Source organism: Brachycentrus maculatus, unplaced genomic scaffold (assembly GCF_059751285.1).
Source record: "Brachycentrus maculatus isolate JH-2025_06_01 unplaced genomic scaffold, ASM5975128v1 h1tg000055l, whole genome shotgun sequence".
In the NCBI taxonomy this organism is placed as follows: domain Eukaryota; kingdom Metazoa; phylum Arthropoda; class Insecta; order Trichoptera; family Brachycentridae; genus Brachycentrus; species Brachycentrus maculatus.
The window spans coordinates 6,044,709-6,068,788 of NW_028280809.1; the positions used below are offsets into that span (position 1 = coordinate 6,044,709).

General features: G+C 31.9%; 1 protein-coding gene across 1 annotated transcript in view; it reads right to left on the reverse strand.

The window, feature by feature from the left end:
* Nucleotides 1-5,976: 5,976 nt before the first annotated feature.
* Nucleotides 5,977-24,080, reverse strand: part of LOC148311954 (uncharacterized) — a 61,044-nt gene continuing 42,940 nt past the window's right edge. Inside the window, exons 6-15 of the mRNA XM_088278255.1 lie at nt 19,919-20,107; nt 17,975-18,065; nt 16,483-16,636; nt 15,720-15,800; nt 14,455-14,541; nt 10,232-10,425; nt 8,858-9,019; nt 8,104-8,253; nt 7,255-7,426; nt 5,977-6,501 (exon numbers count right to left, since the gene is read on the reverse strand). Coding sequence (XP_088134381.1) covers nt 6,469-6,501; nt 7,255-7,426; nt 8,104-8,253; nt 8,858-9,019; nt 10,232-10,425; nt 14,455-14,541; nt 15,720-15,800; nt 16,483-16,636; nt 17,975-18,065; nt 19,919-20,107 — 1,313 coding nt within the window. The 3' untranslated portion in view covers nt 5,977-6,468. The remainder of the gene's footprint in view (nt 6,502-7,254; nt 7,427-8,103; nt 8,254-8,857; nt 9,020-10,231; nt 10,426-14,454; nt 14,542-15,719; nt 15,801-16,482; nt 16,637-17,974; nt 18,066-19,918; nt 20,108-24,080) is intronic.

The following is a 24,080-nucleotide window of genomic DNA, read 5'->3' on the forward strand; positions in this document are numbered from 1 at the left end:
GAAAAAAAGAGTTATTGAAAAGTAAGGAGTTAAAAATAAATACAAATAATATTTTTCAATCTCTTTTCTAAAAAAAGTTTAATTATTATATGTATATATTCTAAAAAGAAAATTAAGCGTGAACACACGTCAAGTCCTTAGCACAACCGAACGCGTTGTAATTGAACGCCCGAGATCTAGGCCTTAAGATCAATAAATAATAGAACTCAAATCAGGGTCATTTACGTGACAAAGATGTTTTTGTTTAGTCTTCTGTATTTGAGAAAATCAAGCAAATATAATAAACACCGGTTCATGAACACGAGGGTAGAATTTCGATATTCGTACGTGGTTCGTTCTACGAAGCTATCTGAATTACAAATTGAACATATCATCACATAACTTTAAAAAAAAAACTGGTTTCTGCTTTATTTTTAAGCATGGACACGTGACATTGTTGTATGATAAAAATGCACATAAAATCAATAAAACATATTCTTTGCCATAAAAAAATGCATCTTGATTTTTTTGGTCTTATTTTTTACATGTGCTAAATAACATTAAGTGAAAAGTAAAAAAATGTTCATAAATAAATAGGGGTTCAAATTTTATCATACTAACCATCACACCGCTTCTCCGCAGGGGTAGGCAGAGAGAATAGAGCACCACACCAATCTATCACCTGGGGCACACAATCTTCACCTCTTCCACATTCATTCATTTTCTCATACATTTCCAATTATTCCGATTCTTGACTAGACCTCTTTCAAGTATTTGAAATACTGGATCATGCCAAGTTTTTCTCGGTCTACCTCGGCTTTTATCATAACCAACCATATTCGTCTCAAAATTTTGTTATACAATCCTTTCTTCACTCATTCGATTCACATGCCCAAACCATCTCAAACCCTTTCTTAATTTTATCGATAATGCTTATCTCAGCCTCGCATTGTTTCCCTATATCACTTTTCGAACATCCATCATTCAACGTTTTGACGCACATTCGTCTGAGAGAATGCATTTTGACTGCATTCAGTCTACTTTCATCCTTCTTTTGCCAACATACATACATTAGTAAATTAAATTTTATCTTATGTTCATAAACAATGATTATTATATCGGTCCAGTCTGAAATTGAACACGAAATTCCATACACGCTAGTGCTTTGCATGCTGTCGTATGCCATTATGTTATTAATATGCAACTTTGTAAAGTTTGTATCACAGTTTGTCTAGCTAACTCCCTCTCTAAACGCCAACTATATCGCTCACTCCTTTCAAGAACGTCATAAAACAAAAATCGTCAATTTTCAGTTGTGCATGTTTTCGGAATGCCCAGAAAATGTACTATATCCCAGCAAAAACGGCATATTTTTAACTTAATATTTACCCGCCACAGTGTAAAAAGTATGGTTTTTGCATTTTTAAGAAAAGGTATTGTTTAATTATTTTTTTAAATACACTAAATATTTTTCAAATGGAGAAAAAACCTTCAGGTTTTACCTTAAAATATCTGTTGTATAGTAAAAAGTTCAATAAATGGCTTGATATTTATTTTTAATATATTGTATTATATTTTTAAAATTTAAAAACGTTCTCCTGAAAAATTAAGTTTTTTTTATTTATGACGTTCTTGAAAGGAGTGAGCGATATGCTCTCCTACAGAGGAAACTCTTTGGAAAAATATTTTAATTTGGTTTATGCAAGATATAAATATTAAAGTTATTCCATCTGATTAAGGCCCAGCATTCGTTAAGTCGCAACTTAATTTTCTCTAAATCCAAGTATCATTTTACGTAATGAATTTTTTTCTTAAAACACCGTTTTTGCATTGAAAAAATAAGTTTTTCTTCGAAACAATTATATGGTTTTGAGAAGAAAACAGGTGTTGAAAGGTAAGGAGTTAAAATGTATAAAAATAATTTTCTATATATCGTAGTCATACAGGAGAAAGTGCATTTTTTACAAAAACGTGATTATTGACTATTTGATATCTTACTAGCTTAATATTACTCTGAAAAAAATCCCAAAACGATACTAAACTTGGAAGTATAATATATTGACTTGTTGAAAATGACTAACTGCATTGATGTTTATTCTCTTGCCAAGCTAAAGTGACTTGAATAACCCTCCTGAATATTTTACGTTTTGTTAGTTGGTCACTTGCTCCTGTACGACTGCGATATATTCTAAAAAATATCCAATACACTTTTTTTTAAATCGGGCGTGAACAGACATGTAGCCCTCCGGTGGTCTCTGGTGGAATGAATTCTGTGTTAGCGAATATCTCCTTAAAGATTGATTTTTAAAATAAAGGTTTAATACTGGATTTAAATTCCCAGGTGTGTACGTTTTTCCATCTTTTAGATTTCAATGTAAATTTATTCACCAAAGCACTAGCTTTTACATGGTATACATATATCAAAAATTCTTCGCCATCGTCTAGTCGTAAACACATTTGGTTACGACTAGACGATGAGGTTTCGGGTTCAATTACAGATTAGGTCAATAAGACAAAATTATATATTTTAATAAACGTAATTTGAAATGGTTATGTACCCTAAGTGTGGCATTGATATACGTGATCTAGTTATTTTCATGTAGTTAAAACAAAAAATAATGCAGTACTGCTAGACGCCAGAAAAAATAAGGCAATTATTGTACAAATCATTTAACTGTTTAAAAATCGATACAAATTTATTGTACCCATTAAAATTTGACAATACGAGAAATTTTTGCAAAAAAACTGCCATCTATCTGAATGGTGTCCAAACACTTCAATAAGGAGGCAGTATACCCAATATTTTCTATAAATAATATGATGAAAATGGTATTTCAAATTGTCTTAATAAAACATAATAAACATAAAATAAGCGTCAAAACAAACCAAAATAATTACATCCTTCAAAAAATGCTTATGGCAGAACGGTAAAAAAAATAACACCTTAACACGACAACGTGACAATGACAAGTTGCAAACAAAGATGTATAGACAAATAAAATACAACTCTTTTCACATAGATAGAAGAAGAAAACATGTACGCTCTCGTTTGAGCTTGTCGCAAGCCAACATCAAATCTAATTGCAATTTTTTTATTAGAATATATAGAGACATCTCTATTAGGAGATCAAGAAAAACTAAAATATTACAATTTACCGATATTATCAAAGTTACAGTCATCTTTCTAAAAGCTTTGACATTTTTGCTGAAAAAAATCACGGCCTGCTGGATACGGCCATATTAGTACCTTCCGGCATTGAAAGGGTTGAAAGAATCGCTAAATTAAAATGTTTTATCAAAATTAGAGTGATATCTATTATTCATTAGCAGAACTATTTTATAGATCAACCTCTTATATCTGGCCCAGAGATGGCAGTAATGAATTTGTAAAACGAAATGGAATGACGCCAACTGACAAAAATTAATTTAATTAATTGATTCGGCAGTCACTTTGTGGTAAAATATATTTATTTTTAATTTAAATTTTACATAGTAAATATCAATATTTCTTAAAATCCGTTGTGAAAATGATGCAGAATGCATCAAACACATGTTACAATGAATTTTAAGAAAAAGTGGTATTCACTAAGTAAAATTTAAATTAAAAATGACAAAATTTAGTAATTACAAATTACTGAAGAGAAAATGCTCCGTTTACATTAAACTATTGCATTTATTTCTTCATGGAACTTGTGTTGGGTATCATTTAAATTGTACTGAATGAAAGTGTGTATGATGATTCTTAAAGTTGAATTTGAAGTTACAAAATTTCTCACTAAAGGTATTGAGCCAAAACAAAAACTAGGGTACATAACAGCAGTAAAGACTTTTGGAACCGGTTTTATCCCTTAAAAATGTCAAGCAATATATTAAAGATGACTCTCAGATATGGTAAACTATGGAAATAACTTTTTGTAAGTCAAATAAGTAGAATTAAGCCCAACCATAATAAAAACCATATAAACCATATTAAATTAATTTGGTAGAATTAAGATGTCTTTAATATCATTTAATATGGGCATCGTAGAACAATCACGGACAGTATTTATAAAACTAGGTTTATTAAAAAAAAATCTTCTAACCCTTACCCGCACTCAATGGTGCATAGGCACTGCATCACATTGACATAGTGTTATCTTGATCATTACTTACATGAAGGCAAGGTGATCACTCTTGTGCTTCAGGGACCAGTCCAGGGTCATATTAAATCAATATTAGTGTACAATCACTCATATTTATTTCACCCCCCCCCCCCTGGGAATCGAACCCAGGACTTCCAGCATGGTAGCTAAACACGATAACCATAATGCCACGGCAGCAGTAAAAAAAAATTAACTACGATATATTGCAGAGTTCAATTTCTTTTATGAACAGTGTGTCCATCCTTCTTGCCATTTAATTGATTCAATTATATATACTAAGTATTGAATCATATTAAAGAATAATGTATAATACAAACTGTATTTTCACCTGTTGATGAGATCTTTAGTTCTCAAAAGTGGTCGTGTTTACATTAATAAACTCAAATGTGTTTAAATTTTTCTTTTTAATATATAAATCATGTTATTCCACTAAATTAATGCCAAATCAATCAATATGTATTGCACCCTTCGCTTAGTCAAGTTGGAATACATATCGCTCACTCCTTTCAAGAACGTCATAAATCAAAATACTTGATTTCTCAGGAGAACAATTTTAAAGTTTAAAAATATAACACAATGTATTAAAAATAAATATCAAGCCACTTATTGAACTTTTTACTGTGCAACAAATCTTTTTAGGTAAAACCTGAATGTTTTTTCTACATTTGAAAAATATTTAATTTATTTATAAAAATAATTAAACATTACATTTTCTTCAAAATGCAAAAACAACATTTTCTGCCCTGTAGCGGGTAAATATTAAGTTAAAAATATGCCTCTTTTGCTGGGATATAGTACATTTTCTGGGCATTCTGAAAACATGCACAACTGAAAATTGACGATTTTTGATTTATGACGTTCTTGAAAGGAGTGAGCGATATATTACAGTGGAATCCGGGAAATTCAAAAAAGACTTTTCAAAAAAGAAAATCGTTTATAGGAAAACATTTAAAAACTCACAAAGACTGAAGAACATTTTTCATTACATAAAATTATTATTTATATATAAACTATCGAAAAGTTAATAAAATACATACACAGTTACGGCTGTCCAAACTCAAAACACAGTAAGGGACTTTTTTTTAAAGACGATTTTTGTGTTTTTAGACTAAGTAGATTCTACTAGGTCCAAAAACGTTATCAAAAAAATGTCCCTTAAGGCGATTGTCCACTACACGGAATTACATGGAATATTACCGTCCGGCACGTCAGTAAGCGTTATAAAAGGACGATTGGCTTGGATTGCCATGTGCTTTTGTCCATATTTTTTCGGATTGGTGCTCTTAATCGGTGCGTGAACACATTGCGCGTAAATTCGATCACGCTAAACTGTCATAGTCGTTTTCATTTTTCAAAACCGGACTGCCGGACGGTGAAATCATGTGTATTGGACAAACGCCCTTTCTGTGTTTAAGTTTGGACAGCCGAGTAGTGTACCTGTATTGCTACTCACATACTGTAATATTAGATTGAAAAGTAAAAAGTAGAAAATAATGTGCATATACCTTAAAAGAAAGAACATCGTATAGTACTTCATTATACATACTGTAAAGTATTATGTACTGTATTACAAATTTCTGGGCTAATCTGAACTTTTCCAAATCCAAACAGGCACTATTAGTTCGGATTTCTGGGGTTCCACTGTATTAATTATTTCTTAGTGGAAAAATCATATCACATAAACATGCAAAAACCATTGAATCTGTTTTTTACAAGAACAATATTTTATTGTTACTTTTCTGATCCTCATTCACACCTAATGGTGCATGGGGCACTATTACCTTGATGATTAAGTTCTTAATGGCAAACATCACTCGGGGTTACATCAGGAAGGGTAGAAAAATAAAAGAGGTAGTTAAAAAAATGATGTATTTATTTTTGACAGGTGTAACTACACAATTTTTCTTACCATATTATATGGCAACATAAGAATATAAAAATAGGCCAACTAAATTATTATATTTGTGTGTTAGTTATGCAGCCATGCTGGAGTTAAAAAAACTCTATACAATTGTTAAGTTTCATTAAATATTTGGGTTATGGTATTGCACGGATTGAGCAACACTGAGAAACAGGTTTACCGCTGTTATCCAACACGTACAAGTACTAGACTAGATGTCGAATGAACTCGTGATACAAGCGATGATTCTGTCTCGAGACGCATAAAGCGGTGAAGATGATACCAAAACTGGCAGCACCGAGTCCGCTCGGTCGCTTCCAGTAATATGGAATGTACAGGCACTAAGCAATTTACATTTTTGACGATAAAAAGGAGTATGAAAAATATAATAACACGCATTTTCTTATCTCTTACACTTGCCTTAAACTCAACTCGCAATTTACGGGTTTAAATTTTCCCTCTTAGCAACCTCGTCTCGATCTGGTAAAAAAATAATCCTAAATACAAAATGGACCGGCAATCAACTATTTACATGAGAGTCACACGAACCCAACATAAACAGCATCAAATCATAAGTAATTTAGTAACACAAATCGTTAATATCAGTAACATTATGTAACAACTAATATATTGTATATAATGACACCAAGATGGGAAAATAAATAGCGGTAATATTGAGAAATTTTAAGTAAATAAATATAAGATAAAACATTATGATATAATCTTCGTGTTATTGTGAATCGACATTTATAACACATACACAAATCTCAGATTTTAATACTAAAATTAGCTAATTATTCTCATCGTAATACCTAAGAAAGATTCAAGAAAAAAACTAAAGATTAGCAGAAATAATATTTATCAGCTATATCATTCGTCCTTCGGTTCAGAAGTGTGATCAGCCATATAGCAGTCGACCACTTTGAGTGGTTTAAGAAAACAATAATATAATTTACATAAAAATATATAACATCCATACGGTGGCAATTTGTCAGGATAGTGTTTCAAAATCTCACTGAGTTTATATATCAAATACACTTGATCGGGATGTATTAGAACCACGTAATCCTAGCAAAAATATTTCCAATAAATATTATCAATAATAAATTGATTCTGCGACAGAATATATATATTTTTGATAACGATTGTCTTTTGTCACATGGGATTCGCACTATCTTCAAAATGGTCGGGTTTTACTTAAGCAAAACACCATCGCGAAGATGTTTAGCCGACCTTTTGGATCAAGTCGTCGCAAATAGCCGTCAAGTCCTCGATGTCCTTGACCTTCTGCGAGTAGGATTCCTGAAGCGACGCCACTTGGATGTCGGCTTTCTTAAGCATAGCTTGCAGCTTGATGATTTCCGACTGGCTCGATCTCTTCACCGAGTCAATCTCCTGGTTGGCTCTGAAACAGAATAATGTCCCCATTTTTCAAAACAGAAAGAATGATTAAAATTAGTCTTAAAGAGATGAAGATGCAGCAGACTCTAAACAGTTCATGTGCTTTACCGAGTAAAACCAAATGTATGATCATTTGTACCGTACCATTTAATATTATTATAATTTTTTTGCTGTTTTGCCGAGTAAAACTAAATGTATGATCATTTGTACTGTACCATTTATTATTATTATAATTTTAAAAATATATATATTATTAGATGCTAATAAAAATTCTCCCTGCCTATTATGTTCAAGGATTTGTAGCATATTCAGTTTATATATCTGAAAAATTATAGTAAATGTGTATAGAATATAATAAATTAATAAGGTCAATCCTTAAAAACAACACAATAGACACAATGGATTCAATATCTTATATCAATTAAGATTTATCACATAGTTCATTTTTTTGTCTTATTCATCCTGTCATATTTTCTAAATAAGACACCACCAAATCTAATAGATCTTTATGCCCTACTGCCTCATAATTTTTTGTCAACTGCATATCTTCTTTCGCACATTCTGTTTCCAATTAGTACTGTACCATTGCTTAGTGGAGGGAACGTTGCGTCAATACAATATATAAAGCACCATTTGCACCATTGGGCGCAGTTAGAAAGAAAAGAAAAACCCTTCACTTACATTTCAAGTTGACTCATGGCGTGCTGACGGAACTGTTCGTATCTTTCCAATTGCTTTTTGGACGCTTCTTCACTCAAACGGACAGTTTCTTTAAGGACCTCTTCATTGGTCTTGTATCCCTGGACCATGGTTTTACAACGCTCATATTTACTGCAAAATACATTAAGAGTTTATAGACAATCGACTCAGATCGGGAAATTTGTGCATACTGGAGAAAATTCTTATTATATATTTATCGGTACATACGCCAGAAAGGCTTTTACATGCACAATATAAGGAAATAATTTAAAATGGATCCATAGAAGGGTAAAAATAGTAAGCATAGCATAATAAAATTAATACAAAAAATGTGTTGAAAAAATTTCACACAAAGCTATCGTAAGAATATTATATTCACATGTCGTTTAAATTTAGATACATTAGGCATTGCTGTTTGAAATGAGTGAAGTTAGTGTTGAATATATCCATATGATTTTTAGTACTGTTTGCAAGAAATTGAATTCCACACATGGGTATCTACCCATCTTTGCATCTGCAAGCCATAGTTTGTTTTAGTTTGACAACAATAAAACAGTGAGTTGTTCTATAAGTTACTCGAATGTTTATAAGTTGCAGCAGTTGAGAACAATTTATCATAGAATTTAATACTGGAGAAATAGAATTCAGAGATTTGCAGTTTTTTGTTCATAAATGAATTTAAAATGTAACAAATCATTAATAAAGAGAGAGCTTAACGTAATTTTACAATACTTACGCATGAATGTCATTGAAGGAGTATTCCATATTGGCGAGATGAGAATTAGCCTCGTCCCTCTCTCTGATGAGAGCCGCCTTCTCTTCCACCCACTGTCTCTTCTCCGACTCCCTCTCTCCGATAAATTGCGACATGGTACGCTCATACTCTTCCATTACCATACTAGAAGAAAAGAAATAAAAATTAATCAACTAAATAACTATGAGCTTACTACGTTTTGTTGTTAAGGTGGAGACTGACCGGAGCATTTCGTGCATTCAGGCAGTCAGTACACCGAGCCGAGCGCTCCATCCATAGTTTCGGATGCTCGGAGATGCTCGCCGCGAGTGATGTTACGACGCTTTGTTACAACGAAATGCTCCGGTCAGTCTTCACCTTTACATTATTTGTATTCTTCTTTTTCTTGGCCATGTGGCCTGTTTTTGAGGGATTAGCCTCCTGCGATGTCGATTCCCAGCTGTCAATCCATCTCTTTGGTGGCATGCCCGGGAGTCGTCTACATTGGGGTTGGACGTGCAACGCCATGTCCACACATTTCCCCCCCGAGTCTAGATAATTCCACTCTCCTCATATGCACGCGCATACCATTGTTTTCTTTGTTGCCTTCCCCTAACGACATCTTCGATATCGCATATTTCTGTTATGTTATGTATCAATGAAATATTTTTTAGTGATTTCCACACCAGTAACAATTTTATTTTTATATTTAAATGGTTGTCTCATCATATATGTTCAATAATGGGCACAATAGTGAATGCTACACAAGTGTAAAACGTGATCACTTAAGCCATCCAAATTCGTGGGATGCTGAGACTTCGATCTTCTCTCATGTACATGATAGATGTTTCATCATCTCAAGTTGAGACACCTATAATATTATTTATAGATTTGACGTTTAATTTATAGAACTCTATTTTAATTTATATATTAAATATTTAAATCATACACCAAGTTTTAGAGTGTACTAAATTGTATTTTATTATTAAAAAACACATAATAATAAAATTCGTGACAATGATTAATTTGAAAATGCCATAAGGAAGCGAATCAATTGTCATTAATTTAATTTTTATGTGTTTTTAATAATAAAATACAATTTAGTAGACTATAAAAATCAGTATTTAATATTAATATTTAATATATATTAACCTATAATATTGATGTATCATCCGTAGGGTGAATAGTCCAGTGTCTGATAGAATCAATAATAAATGGCAAATATTTTCTTAGTAATGGTTCGGCCTCCTTTATAGGGATCATTTCCAGGATTAAGACTTCAAGGATAACATAGGAACAAACTAATGCAGTGACCATCAGGGTAAGACCAGCATCAAGAAGAACAAATGGAGTTTGTATATTCCAATTAAAACTCACTCCATTTGTCTGTGATCTCTGTTCTTCTCATTGACCCTATCGATGAGGGACTGCTCTCTGGCGACTGCGTCGTTGAGCTGCTTCTGCAGGGAGGACGCCCTCTCCTCCGACTGCCGGAGCTCCTCCTCCTGGCGGCTGAGGAGTTCCCGCACGGACTGGAGCTCCGCTACCAGACGGGGGTCCATGTCTGGCTCCTGAAACAGACATGCATTTAGAAATGAAAATAATGATAAGTCCGAACATTACTATCGGGCTACGATTCTGTGACAATGCATGTGAAAATTCTGTTCCGCGTGATTCCAGCTGAATTTACAAAAAAAAACTGTATTGAAATACAGTGAAACCCGAATTTTACATCCCCGAATTTAACATTTTCTCGCAAATTACGTGCAATAATTTCAGTCCCAATATATATTTTCGTACATTTATTATTACATGCATTTACCCTTTTTGTTTACGCTCAAAATATCCTGTCATTCAATTTTTGGCTCGATTTGTGACCCTTATTCACGATCATTGCTTACGTTTTTCGTTCATTTTATTGGTCATAACAATTGAAATAAAAAAATATATTTATTTATACATTCCCTCCATTTAGTATGAAAAAAATCTCATGATAATAATATTTAAAAAAAAAAAAAATTCAATACCTCCTAGGTATTGATTTTCCGAAAAAATAAATAAAATGTATATCCCCACATTTACATTTTTCCTTCATCCAAGTTTTTTTTTCAGGCCCTTAAAAATGTAAAACAGGGGTTTCACTGTATTACTTTCTCATAATTAAAATGGTATTACTTTGTGAGTGTAAAATCATCTTGTGCATAGATATTTGGCTACTGCTAACACAAGCTATTTGCCTTTGCATTTTCTGCCTTCGATTGACTATCGACAGAAATACCGATGCCCTGGTAATGTTGGCAAAATACGATGTAATAATACTTTTGTCAAAATACCACGTAAGTAGGATTTTTTTTGGTTATCAGCAACTGCTGACAGAGATCATACACAGTATTTTAAGAAAAATATTACTTTGAATTGTGGAGCAAAACCAGTGTACTAATACATATGTTGAAATTTAATCTCTTACTTAGTTATAACAATAACATTAACATGATAACATTTATTAATTAAATAACAACAATAAAAAATTAAATATATAAAAGCACATGCAATTATTGGGACTAAAATAAAGGCAGAAACAGAAGCTTTACAATGAAAATACATTTTTACATCAAATAAATAAGGTCTTTCTCCACTCTTGCCATGTGACATTTGAATGAGTGAGGGAGAGATTACCTATTATTCATTTGTGCTATGGATATACTTAACATACAGACATCAATGTTTTAAGTACATCTTTCGAAAAACTCCACATGTTTACTGTTGATAAATGATATATGAAATAGGAAACAATGTAAAAAAAAAAGTGATTTTGATAAAATCATTAAACCTTTTTTGTGTACTGTTATTAATATTTTGATGAGTTGGATTTTAATTTTTTTTTTGATAAAAACGTCAGCAAAATATACTTTAGAAAAAGGAAAAAAAAAAGGCTTGAAATGGCACGTAGCCTTTTTTGAAAATTCAAAACTATTGTAGAATTAGTAACTTGAATTTCATTAAAAAGTTCAAAATTAATAGACTTGTACTGTATTATCAAAACATCCTATATGTACATAATCCTTAAAGAATGATGATTGATGACATGATTTTTGAATATTCATTCCATTGTGTGCAACATGTGATGAATACAGCATGCATACCACGTATAAATGAATAATATAGTAAGCTCAAACCGTATGGATATAAAAAGCAGAAGCAATCAGCGGAAAATACATACATACCACTTAAATATAATACATTTAAACCAATTTAGTAAGCACCTTGAATGTATCCACAAACCAGAAAATGTATTCACATGAGAATTTGATATATTTACATTCATATATACAAAAATGTTGCCAACATAGCTAATGAAATGGTCTGGACATGAGTCATGACAAAAAATAACTAATGAAATTTTTAAACAAATGTATAAAGTAGAGATAATTAACGAAAATATCAATTGAGCGAGATAATAGACTGCAATATAAAAGTTACAATAAAAGATAAGATAATTTATTTATTGATTTGCCATTTACTTTATGTAATATAACATGATGAATAAATTATACGTAAATGATAATAATGTACATGTATTTGATTTATATTTGATATTTATTTGATTTATATTCTCAATGACATCAACCAGTGATTATTATCAAAAGAAATTGGGACCAAAGTGATAACAATAAGCAATAAGAGGATTCCACAGTACAATGTGTCAAAATAAATTTCGTAAACATGCATCACATTGTTTTGAAATTTGAAGTAATTAAATATAAAAATGTCTCTTTTGATTACTTTTAAGAATTACTTTAAAAAAAAAGTTTTCACGATTATATATGTAAACCATAATTAACACACTTCGGAAGGGAAAGGTATTTCTACCCATTCAGTTGATTGATGTTTAAGGACGGGAATTTTTAAAATCTGCGCTCATTTCAAGCCAGAAAAGAAGGAAATGCATATTTAATGTTTTTATGTGAATATTATTTACCAATCTCATTGTTAAGGTGTTAACTATATGTACATAATTATCAAATCCCATTACTAGCGGTCCGCAGGCGTAAAACACCCATCCGAAATGTGTTTTTGAAACTTTAAACTAATTATATAAATATATAAATGAAGAAAAGTTAAATACTGTATAAATAAAGGTAACAAAATTTTAATTACATTACCAACAAGCATAAAATTATACAGGTTTGTCTGCGTCTATGCTTGACTGACTGGCGGTAAAGAAACAATATTCAACAACAAACAAGTAAATGATAAGAAACAACTAATGGACTGCAAACAATTTCATCAAGGCCTTTATTATTTTTAGGCTAGTAGCATTTAATTTGTTAGTGTGAGAATTCTATATAAATTATATGACGATACTATAAAATTTCGATTTATGAGGCTTATAACTAGAAAAGCTAACAATTACAATAATGTTTAATAAAACCCTTATCCGCACCCCAATGGTGCATAGGGCACTGCGTCATATAAATGCAGTGTTATCTTGATCGTTTACACATGAAGGAAAGGTGATCAGCCCTCCGCTTCAGGTACCAGTCCAGGGTAATATTGAATAAATATTACAATGAAAAAATCACTAATATTTATTTGACCCCCCTGGGAATCGAACCCGGGACCTCCAGAACGGTAGCCGAGCGTGCTGACCATTACACTACGGAGGCGGCCAAAATAATGACACAATAATGTTTACTACCCTATAGTGATATTTCTCTCTCACATTAAAAAGTTGGATTATTCTACGTTAGATATATCAAATTTGATCATATTTAGTAATTTATATTGAAAATATATATATTTAATAAAATTAACTATGGTTTGTTAAAATAATTGTGTCATCAATCAATTCATTTGTTACTTAGACTTGTAACATATTTAATATATCTCAACAGATACACGAAAATTCTTACAGAGGAAAGATATCTCTTTGAGTGATCTCTTGATTGATAATATCACCCACCATTCAGCTCATTAATGGGAATTCAATATATGTATCTTTGACCATTTAAACATGAGATCAAACATTTATTTAAATCAACTTTGAACCGATATTACTGCAACTTCCATCAAAATTAAAATAAAACTTGTATGCTTATGTTGAGATATCAATATTATAATAAAAATCTAATATTAGCATCTTATGAAGATTTGGATATATTTAAAATTTCAGACTTAGTTTACAACTAAGGATATTAGTGTATTTTGTTGAGTTGAATAACTATATTGTAATAAAAATCTTGTATTAGCATACTATAACAATTTGGATACTCAAAATTTACAAAGTGTCAGTAGATAAGGATATTAAAGTGTATTTTGCTGAGATATCTATATCGTAATAAAGATCTAGTATAAGCATACTAAAAAGATTTGGATACTCAAAATTTCTAATGTGTAAGTAGGCTAAATCGAGAAACTCGGATATTATAATGTGTTTTTGTTTGCCGATTGATCATTAGAGTGCTTTAGTTGTTGAAAATGGTTTCTTTGGCCATGGCGACTGCGCCGATACGAGCAACACGGAATAAAGTGGATAGCTAGCCAGAGGCACACGGCGGGGTACAAGCTGCAAGCGAGATGGCCTCTCGTGTGTAAGTTACCTTGGGTTGGACAACGACTGGCGGAGGCGGGGGCGTTGCGCCCAAGCTGATGAGGCGGTCAATCGCTGCCAATGCCGACGTTACCGACTGAAATAGAGTTCATAACATACAAGCACCTTCACAGGGTAGTGCATCATGTAACCGGGCCTGTGTATACAAGGGGTATCTGTACAGTAGTAGGCGTGAGGTTGTTCAGTGTGTGTGTGTCGCGGTGTCCTTATCATTCACCGATACAATTTTAATAACTTGTCATTTAAACATTTTATTTCCTACAGTCCCGCAATTATTAAGGCTACCTCCAAATATCTTTAACATATGTTGTATTTTTACATACGTACAAAAAGATAAGATAAATAATTTTTACTCTTAAATTTTACTATATTACTGTCAAGATTTAAAACATATTATATCAATTTTTAAAAACATATTATGGCATAGCAAAACATACTTTTGTAGAATTACAAATGGTGTTGAGATTTTTATTAAAAACTATTATTTTGGCAGGTATTTGATCTTTCATTGACATAAAATGATTGATTTTAATACAATTTTGTGGGTTATCGTAATATTATCTCAAATGAATCTTTAAAAAATGCAATAGCATCAAATCTTACTTGAGTATTGTATTTGCTTTGTGCAGTTTCTTCCCAAATTGGGAATAAAGAAAATTAAAAATTATTATTTTGTAAAAATATAAATAACGATGATGACAGTGATTTAAGGAGCTTTATATTTTTAATTACATAAAAAAAACAACATTGAAAGTATAATATATTTGGAGGTAGGTATAATATTATAAATTGTCACCAGGATATGTGTGTTACTATAAAAATAAACACAAATGTCTTTACTCTTTCATTAAATATGAATCTGAAAATCGCAAAACAAAACAACCATGTTAAGTTAGAAGAAATTAAATTTTTACTACTGTAATTATTCAAAAGGTTAATGAAACCACACATTTGTTTTGTTAATAAAATTATTATCAATGACTGGTCAGTGAATTATTATCGTTTTTTTGTGAAGAGATCAAAAAAGGCAATTGGAATTAAAAGCAAAATAAACTTTAAAAATTAACTACTTTCAACGACTGAAGAAAGATTATTAAATTAAGTATTTCAAGGATTCGATGCATTACCTAACATTGCACTAAATAAGGACAGAGTCTAATGTTAATTATGTAATCAAAAAGGTCTACGGCTATTACTCATTTGTGAATGTCATAATAAAAAATTATATACAAAAGTTGAAGGTCGTTTGTATACCTTTGCTGGCGTTGCGGCGTTCTTGGATGAAAGCGGAGTGGATGGATATTGCTGTCTTGTACTTATAGCGGGGGTCACCACCTGAAACAACCATACGTGTTGTCATTAAATATAACATATTGTCACCGTTTATGCAAGTCACTAGAAAATTTCATTATCTAAATGATTTGTTACTTGCTTACATATCTGTCATACTGATAGAATGTCTAAAATTACCGCCATCATGGAATTCGAGGTGTTGGGAGTCACCAGAGACAACAAGTAGACCAGGATCACCCCCCTTCCATCTGCAGCTGGCCATCCACAATGACGAACAGTTCAATAAGCTGCTCTCTAGCGTGACCACCGCTAAGGGAGGCGTCGTACCCAACATCTTGGCTATGTTCCAGCCCAAGAAGACCGAGAAGGGGCAATAATACGCTAACTCCACTTCCCTAGACTCGTTTTTTTTATCTATCATTATCATTTTCCTAACACAATCCATGTTTTTGTAAGTGCCCTTGAGGTAGTATTTTACGAAAATAGCACCATATAAATTATCCAAAAAATATTACTAATGAAAATGTCATAATCCGGCCATCCTGACACAAATCTTAGAACTAATTTGAAATATACTAAACCTGTCAATTCCAAAATCATTGGTCAAAATATTTAACCATTATTATTTTATTATTGTTATAAATTCAACGATAAACTACAATCCGGAAGGTTCAAAATATAAAAGAATGATGTTATTTATTTCTGTGTTTTAGAGGGTATGTACCTGGGTAGGTTTCTCAGTTGGCTGGCTGATGACATTAACAACGCTGGTGGCGACACTGTGAGGCGGCGTACTGCAGTTGGCAGCGCTGTGCTGCTGTGCTCCCTGCGATTGCAAGGAAAGAGCGCCCAGGCTCTGTTCGATGGATGACATTGTACTGGAAAATTTAACAATAATGAAAAATGCAGATTTCACCAATTTATTTATTTGAAATGTATGGATGTATCTGAGAATTTAGCATCTATGAACATTTTAGTAAAGACAATAGCTAAATTCTTTAAAAGCTTAAGTTTTAGTAAAGATGATAGCTAAATTCTTAGAGAGCTAAAGTTTTCGTAATCACATTTTAAAAATACTGTTTTAACATATTGTTTGCATACTGTTGGTAGAGAGCAGGATACGTTTATGAGCATTCTATTTGCTTCCTTTTGGTAAAGCGCAGGATATGCTTATAATCATTCTATTTGCTCCCTTTTGGTAAAGCGCGGGACACGCCAAAAAACATTGTACATATCGGAATTGGGTTTACAGTTACATGTGATTAGTATACTGAGGGTCAGGCGGCAGACTGTCTCAATATTATTAGGGTCGGGTTGATGAAAAGATCGCCTGACAACAATGTATTTATGTTTAATACCTTAGTAAATTTATATGACAAATTATATACAATCATAATATCACAACATTTTGGGTGTCCAAATTGTTGCTCACAAATCTGGGTTTCTCCCTTTGGTGTTATTTTTACTCTGATCTTGCATAATTTTTTTTTAAAAGCGTCTCTGCTGTGAAAAAGGCCATTTCAAAACAAAATATTGAGAGACTAATCAATTAACTAGATTTAATTTTGAATTACCCTTATTAATCAGTATAAACTCAATCTAATATTTTTTTGTATTTCAGAATCATTACTTTTGTTTCAATTTTGAATGGGTAGCAAATACATAAAAGAATTATTTAAAAAATGCATATCATGTGGATTTGGGTGTTGTCTTGTACAACAAAGATAAGCCTTTTTGTGTATTGGTAACTTAATTTATGTGTAAAATAAAATGCAATAAATGAAGAATAAAACACATATCACTCTTTTGTTTTCACGATAAATATTTTCAATTTGCTTTATCAAGCTTTCAATAACACACAGCGGTCAAATAAAACAGATAAATTGGCTCCTGGCTCATCATGCTCAGACCAATCAATTGTTATAGCATTGGGTTGAAGCTCGACTGCAAAACTGGCGTCGCGGGTTCGATTCCTGCCAATTACAAAATGAATTCAAGAAAGATTTATTTTCAATTGGTCTGGGTGTTTGTGATGTATTTTTCATATTTACCCTTCTATTCTGACTATCCTACATGCAAACAAGCATCTAAAATAGCCGCTTTGCAGGTTTTAAAAAAAAGAGAGAAAAAACAGTAAAAAATTTATTGTTTTTTACTGTTTTTTTCTCTTTTTTTAAAATAATTAAATTTAATTAAAAAATGTAAAAATAGCATACCCCAATATCTTAGCTGGCTCCGCGTTACTGGTACATAGACTGGAATCTGAACTGCAACTTTCTGCTAGGCCACTAGCAGTACTTGCATCTTCTGAAATAGCATTAATAAATATTAAGTACAAAACAAGATCGAGGGTATAAATGATTGGTCGAGAATTACAAACACTCCGTGTATCTTCTTGGGATACGCAATCGTATTAATAGAAATACATCGAGCCTTTTAAATGGACAAAATTTTTACAGAGATAGGATATATTATCGGGCAGCATTTTTTTTAACCCTTGGCAAATGTTTTTAGAACTCAACTTAATTTAACTCTATCTGACAGTACCTTACAACTAATGATGCATACTTAAAAACAATTATATGAAATATCACCAAATAATGGATGGTAAAAAAAAGTTACCAATAGTTTTAGCCGATCGTAAATCAAAGTTGTGTGGGATGGCAGACACCTTAACGATGTCAAAATGCATCCTATTAACTATTTTGCATCAACACTTGTCATCATTTGTGTTTGAAGGGAGAATTTGTAAATAAAAACCACCCAAATGAAGAAGCTTCGTCAGCCATCTTACAAACGAATCGAGTGATAGTAATTCAAAAAATAATGATTTCAAACAATGATCAATAAGGTAGTTTTTAAATAGTGAAAAATTATTAAGAAAAAACTGGTTGAGCATATTATGGTAATTAAGCCAGTGTTTCTAAAATAATTCAATCAGTAATACATATTTTGATAATAATTATTAAAGTGTTGAGATAGCTTGTGCATGTGGAACGAATGTGTGAGGAGAGAGCTGTAAAACAAAATTTATGAGGCAAATTCAATTGGAAACATTAGCAGAGACAAACTTGGCATGATCAAGTTTGTCAAATACTTTAAAGCTGCCATTTGGAATGATTGGTGCAGATACATGAATGTGGAAGAGGTGAAGAATGTTCGCAAAGACAGAGTGGTGTGAGGTTTTATTCTCTCTGCCTACCCCTGAGGTGAAGCGGCGTGATGGTAAGTTAGATTATATATTTAGTTAGTTATAAATGTTGGAAAAAAGATAGACTTCAGTTTTTATTTATCATCCTCGCAATAAGGGGTACATAAGTTTGAGGTCTTTCTTGAAGCGGTATGCAGGAAAAAACTGATTGGGAACCACTGAATTAGTACAGACAAAACCTCATATGACGAAGTGACTGAATGAAAAAAAATACTAAACATTTGAGAAATAGGACAATTGCTCAATATTTATTTCAATAACTGCCACTTTGCATTAATAGATATTAATTAGGTGTGTTGTGTAAATCACATTCATATTCAATTTTAATGGACAAATAAATTCATCACTTAACAGAAATGTGACCTCTTTAAAAAATAGTGTAAATGATATTATACTTATTGTTTTGTCAATTTATTCTATTGTTGAGAGATAGCCTTTGTGATACACTTTATTGGCCAATAAGGCATTTTAAATGATATGAGAGATTGCCATGGACAAACATTTATTTTGTAATATGTTTGTATAAATAGATATAGAGTGCATGATACAAAAATTGGAACGAAAAAAATATTTTAGTTGACCGAGTAAATCATATTATATTTCATAAAAACATTTACTGTAACGTTATTGAAGAAAAGGAAATAAAAAGATTTTCTTTGTTATGTTAAACCTAATTAAAAATTATGATTTAAATTTATTTTTGATGGTCAAATGTCATATATGATTTTTTTGAAAATTTCTATCGAAAATATTATTTGGTTTAGAAATTGTGTAAATTTTAGGAAAGCAATATATTTTTGCACTAATCGCGAAAAACGTCCGCTGTAGGCTAGAGTCTATTGTTCGAAGCGCCCGACTATAATGTGTTAAATGGTAAAAAGTGACAGTAACATCAGTGATGATAGTAATAGTAAAATTGGTGAGAATAACAAGAGTGCTCGTCACATACCTTCCAGTTTGGGCGGTGCGGGTAGCGGGTCCTGCCTGCCCGGCCTGATCCCGGTGGGCAGAGCGCCCCGGGCCCCCACGAGCGGGTCGAACCTCACCAGGAGGCTCTCCTTGCACAGGTCCTGGCCCCCGCCGGCGCCGCCGGTACCGCACGCGAGCAGGTAATCAAACGCAGCCGGGTCCTTGAACACTGCAAACAAAACAAACTCATTAATTGATTCGGCAGTCACTTTGTGGTAAAATCCATCCATTTTTAATTAATGTTTTACTTAGTTAATACGGTGTTTGAAAATGATGCGAAATGCATCGAAAAACGTGTCACAGTTGATTTTAAGAAATAGTGGTATTTACTAAGTAAAACATTAATTAAAAAAATAAACTCAATTTAATAAATGCTCGCAGATTTTGGTCGGCTTCAAAATGCGATAGTATTAGACATGCCTTGCAGGGTATAGGAATTCTATAGCATGGCCTGAATCAAGTGGTGATTCGGGCCATAAATCATTTAATTGTTGGGTAATATATCCGAAATTAAACAAGCTTTATTTGGTTAAATTCTACATTTATTTATGTATATGTTAATACGTGACGCGTTTCGTCTTCTTAGGACATTATCAAACACTGACTAAAAATATTTACAAAATGTCCTTATTTACTAACAATAATTACTATTAAGTTATGTTAGTATGTAAGGACATTTTGTAAATATTTTTAGGCAGTGTTTGATAATGTCCTAAGAAGACAAAACGCGTCACGTATTAACATATACATAAATAAATGTAGAATTAAACCAAATAAACCCTGTTTAATTTTGGATATATTACCCAACAATTCAATATGGAATTCTACCAACTGTCTGCAGTTACAATACATAAATTACAATACATAAATTTGTTGAAGAGTAGTCTTGAAGACTATTTCTTTTATACAAGAAATATTTGTGTTTTTATTATTTACAAAAATACTTTAATTTCATACTATTTCTGTGAGCCTTAACGGCTCATTATTAGAAAAAGGTATGGAATTGTGGTAGAGTGGGTTCGAACTAATAAACTCTGACTCAAAGTCTGCGACACTAACCACAGGACCATAACCCGACAGTATGCGCCCGCAAAAGGAATAACCCGCAAAGCCTCTATTTTAGAGGCTTGTTAGCAGGTAAGATAGTTAGGAAAAGGAAGGTAGATGTGAAAAATAACACCCAGACTGATTGAAAATAGATATTTCTCGAAGTCATTTTGCAATTGGCGAGAATCGAAGCCACAATGGCAGTTTCGCAGTCGAACATCTATCTATGTCATAGTTCCTGTCACCTGTTGGGACAGTCAGAAAGATTGGTGGATATTGGTGGATACACCCTAAGATATGTAAATGCGGCTGATACCTCTCTATAATCTGTTTATGACCCGATTCGATAGATGATATTAGCAAAGCCATAGAAAGTTAGAGTGAAGCATTTTTTTAAAAAGCGCATTTGGAAGAAAATGCAAAAAAATATTAGGCATAAAAAAATATAAATACATACTAGACATAATGTCTCTGGTATTAATTTCAGCAACAACAACATAAAAAAGGGGAAAACAATTTTATTTTAAGTTTCTTTAGCTATTGAGCAAAGTTACAAATAATTTCTGTGGTATTAGTTTCAGCAACAACCAACAAAAAAAGGAAAAACATTTTTTTTTTCTTCAGAAATTGAGAAATCAGATCATTTTTATGGTATTAGTTTCAGTACCAAATAAAATAAAATAAATAGTCGAAACATTTTTGAAAACTTCTTGGGCAATAGAGCAAAGGTACAAATAATTTGTATGATATTGGTATCAGCAACAAATAAAAAATTTAATAGAGAACAATAGATTTTTAACAAAAGTTAAACATTTTGCGGAAAAAATAAAGAGCCTTTTCTTCGTTTCAAAATAAAAAATGACAACGATTTTTGTTGTTGTTTATTTCGAGAAATTTTGCGATAGGTCTTAAAATACAAATAAAATAAAATATATAAGTATGTATTTTTTTTAAATGGGCCGAGATATATTTATATGCACAAAATAGAAACTTTAACCATAAAAACAGTTTAACCACGGTGATTTCACCCCATAAATAATAATCGACATCACGATTTCTCTGTAAAATTATACGCCTGAATGACCGAACACGAAAATTTAATTCACTCAAAAATGGAGCACAGTGATATTAAAATAAGGAAGCGCGTTTTTTTTCAAATAATTTTCGTAATACGCAATTTCTGTACATCTCATTATTTGAATATTGGCAATATGTAAAAAAAATATATTCGTTCTGCGTACTGTTAGATGTACAATTGCCTTAAAAATATTCTTATTTTTATTCGAGCTGTTATAGGATCTTTACAGGCTTCGAAATGTCTTTGAAAAAAATGCTAATTATAAAAAATTAAAATAAAAGTATTAATATAAAATTAAAATTGAAATTGAAATTCCCTAATCTTGACCAATCTTTAGATTCAATGTTATCGAAATATTTATTTAATTTTTAATCTTCTTTCACATAATATATGTAAATTATCTTATTACTAAGAAACAATATCTTCCAACCAAACCAAAAATAGACTGGTGATACTGGTCAAATCTTGAACCTTACATGTACAGCTGTTTGAAAATAGAGAGTGCTTGTACAAAAGTATAAACAAAAACAAACAAAAAAAAAACAGAAAAAAAATATATATATTTATTATTATTTTTATTTCATTAACAGCATCAGACGTATTATTTGTTGTTCCGGCCGGATGCGAATAGTCGGCAACCATTTGTGGTAGAGGTGCAATGCATGTATGACAGCTAGACAATGTTATTTTGGCAGATTTGGGTCAGGGACGCATAAAAACGCTCGTTTTGTACAAAAGTCTACAAAGTCGGTTTGATTAACTGCGAAATCATTCGATTATACAGTGCCGTAGGTACCGACTCCCACAAAATTGTACGTTTCAATGAAACGAGGTGAATCGAGGCGAAGGCACTGCCCATAAAGTTGGATGATAGATAATGGGACGAATTTAGCGGCCGACCTTCCTATATGTTGTACTACGGCTGAAATATTACAGTTAGATTCGTATATTCGTGACAAGACGCGAATCTATTTCAAATATTTTATGTGAAACATCAAAATTTTGTAAATACACGCGATGATAATAAATAATTTGATTTTTGGTGTCCAACTTCTCGAAACATTATCGATTTATCAGCGAAGAAAATAAAATATGTCTGAATTCAATCTTAAAAAAATATTTAGAGTGTAATTTTTTTTATTTCGTAATTTTTATATTTCTTCTTCTAATCCTTATCTACGCCCGGTGATGCACAGGGCACTGCATCGCACTGACGCAGTGTTATACTAATGGTAACGTACATGATTTCTCACGAAAACGGCGCTATATAAATTGTCCAATAAACAAATGAAGGTAAGGTGATCAATCCTGTGCTTCCTGTATTAGTCCAGGGTAATATTAAACAAGTAAAGAAGAAAAATCGCTATTACTTATTTTGATCACATCTGGGAATCAAATGCGAGGTATTTAACACGGTAGTTAAACGCGCTATTCATTAAACTACGGAGGCGAACGTAATTATAGATGAGGTTAACTTATTACAAAAAATATATTAAATACTTATGTTTGTATATAACTATTTATATTTGAAAAATTATGGATGTAAAAACAGTTGAACAGTCAGTATACTTGTGTATTTAATACGCAAATATGGTTGAATATTTGCCATTTTGTAACTAGCTGTTTGTCTGGTAATCTGCTAAAATCATTGTAATTGTAAAGTAATGTAATAAATAAAATTTAAAACTGCTACAATATGAATATCACATTTATACAAAGAGTCGGATATAGTTAACGAAACTAATAATGTTTCCTCTTCGAGAAGAAAAATCTCCAATTCAAGTAAGGATATTGCCCCTAGTTGGAAAGCTGCCAAATTCCCGAGCACTCGACAAACCAAAAGAGGGATGAAAAGCCATAAAAATGGCGAAAAGATACAGCCGCGTATAGAACTAGACATTGCACTATGGGGCGGCCGTGCCAGAATCTTCCTAAAATTTTATTTTGTCAAATATAAGGTAGAATTGAAATAAACATGGATTCATAATGCTAAGCCGAGATATTTTTAAGTAAATAA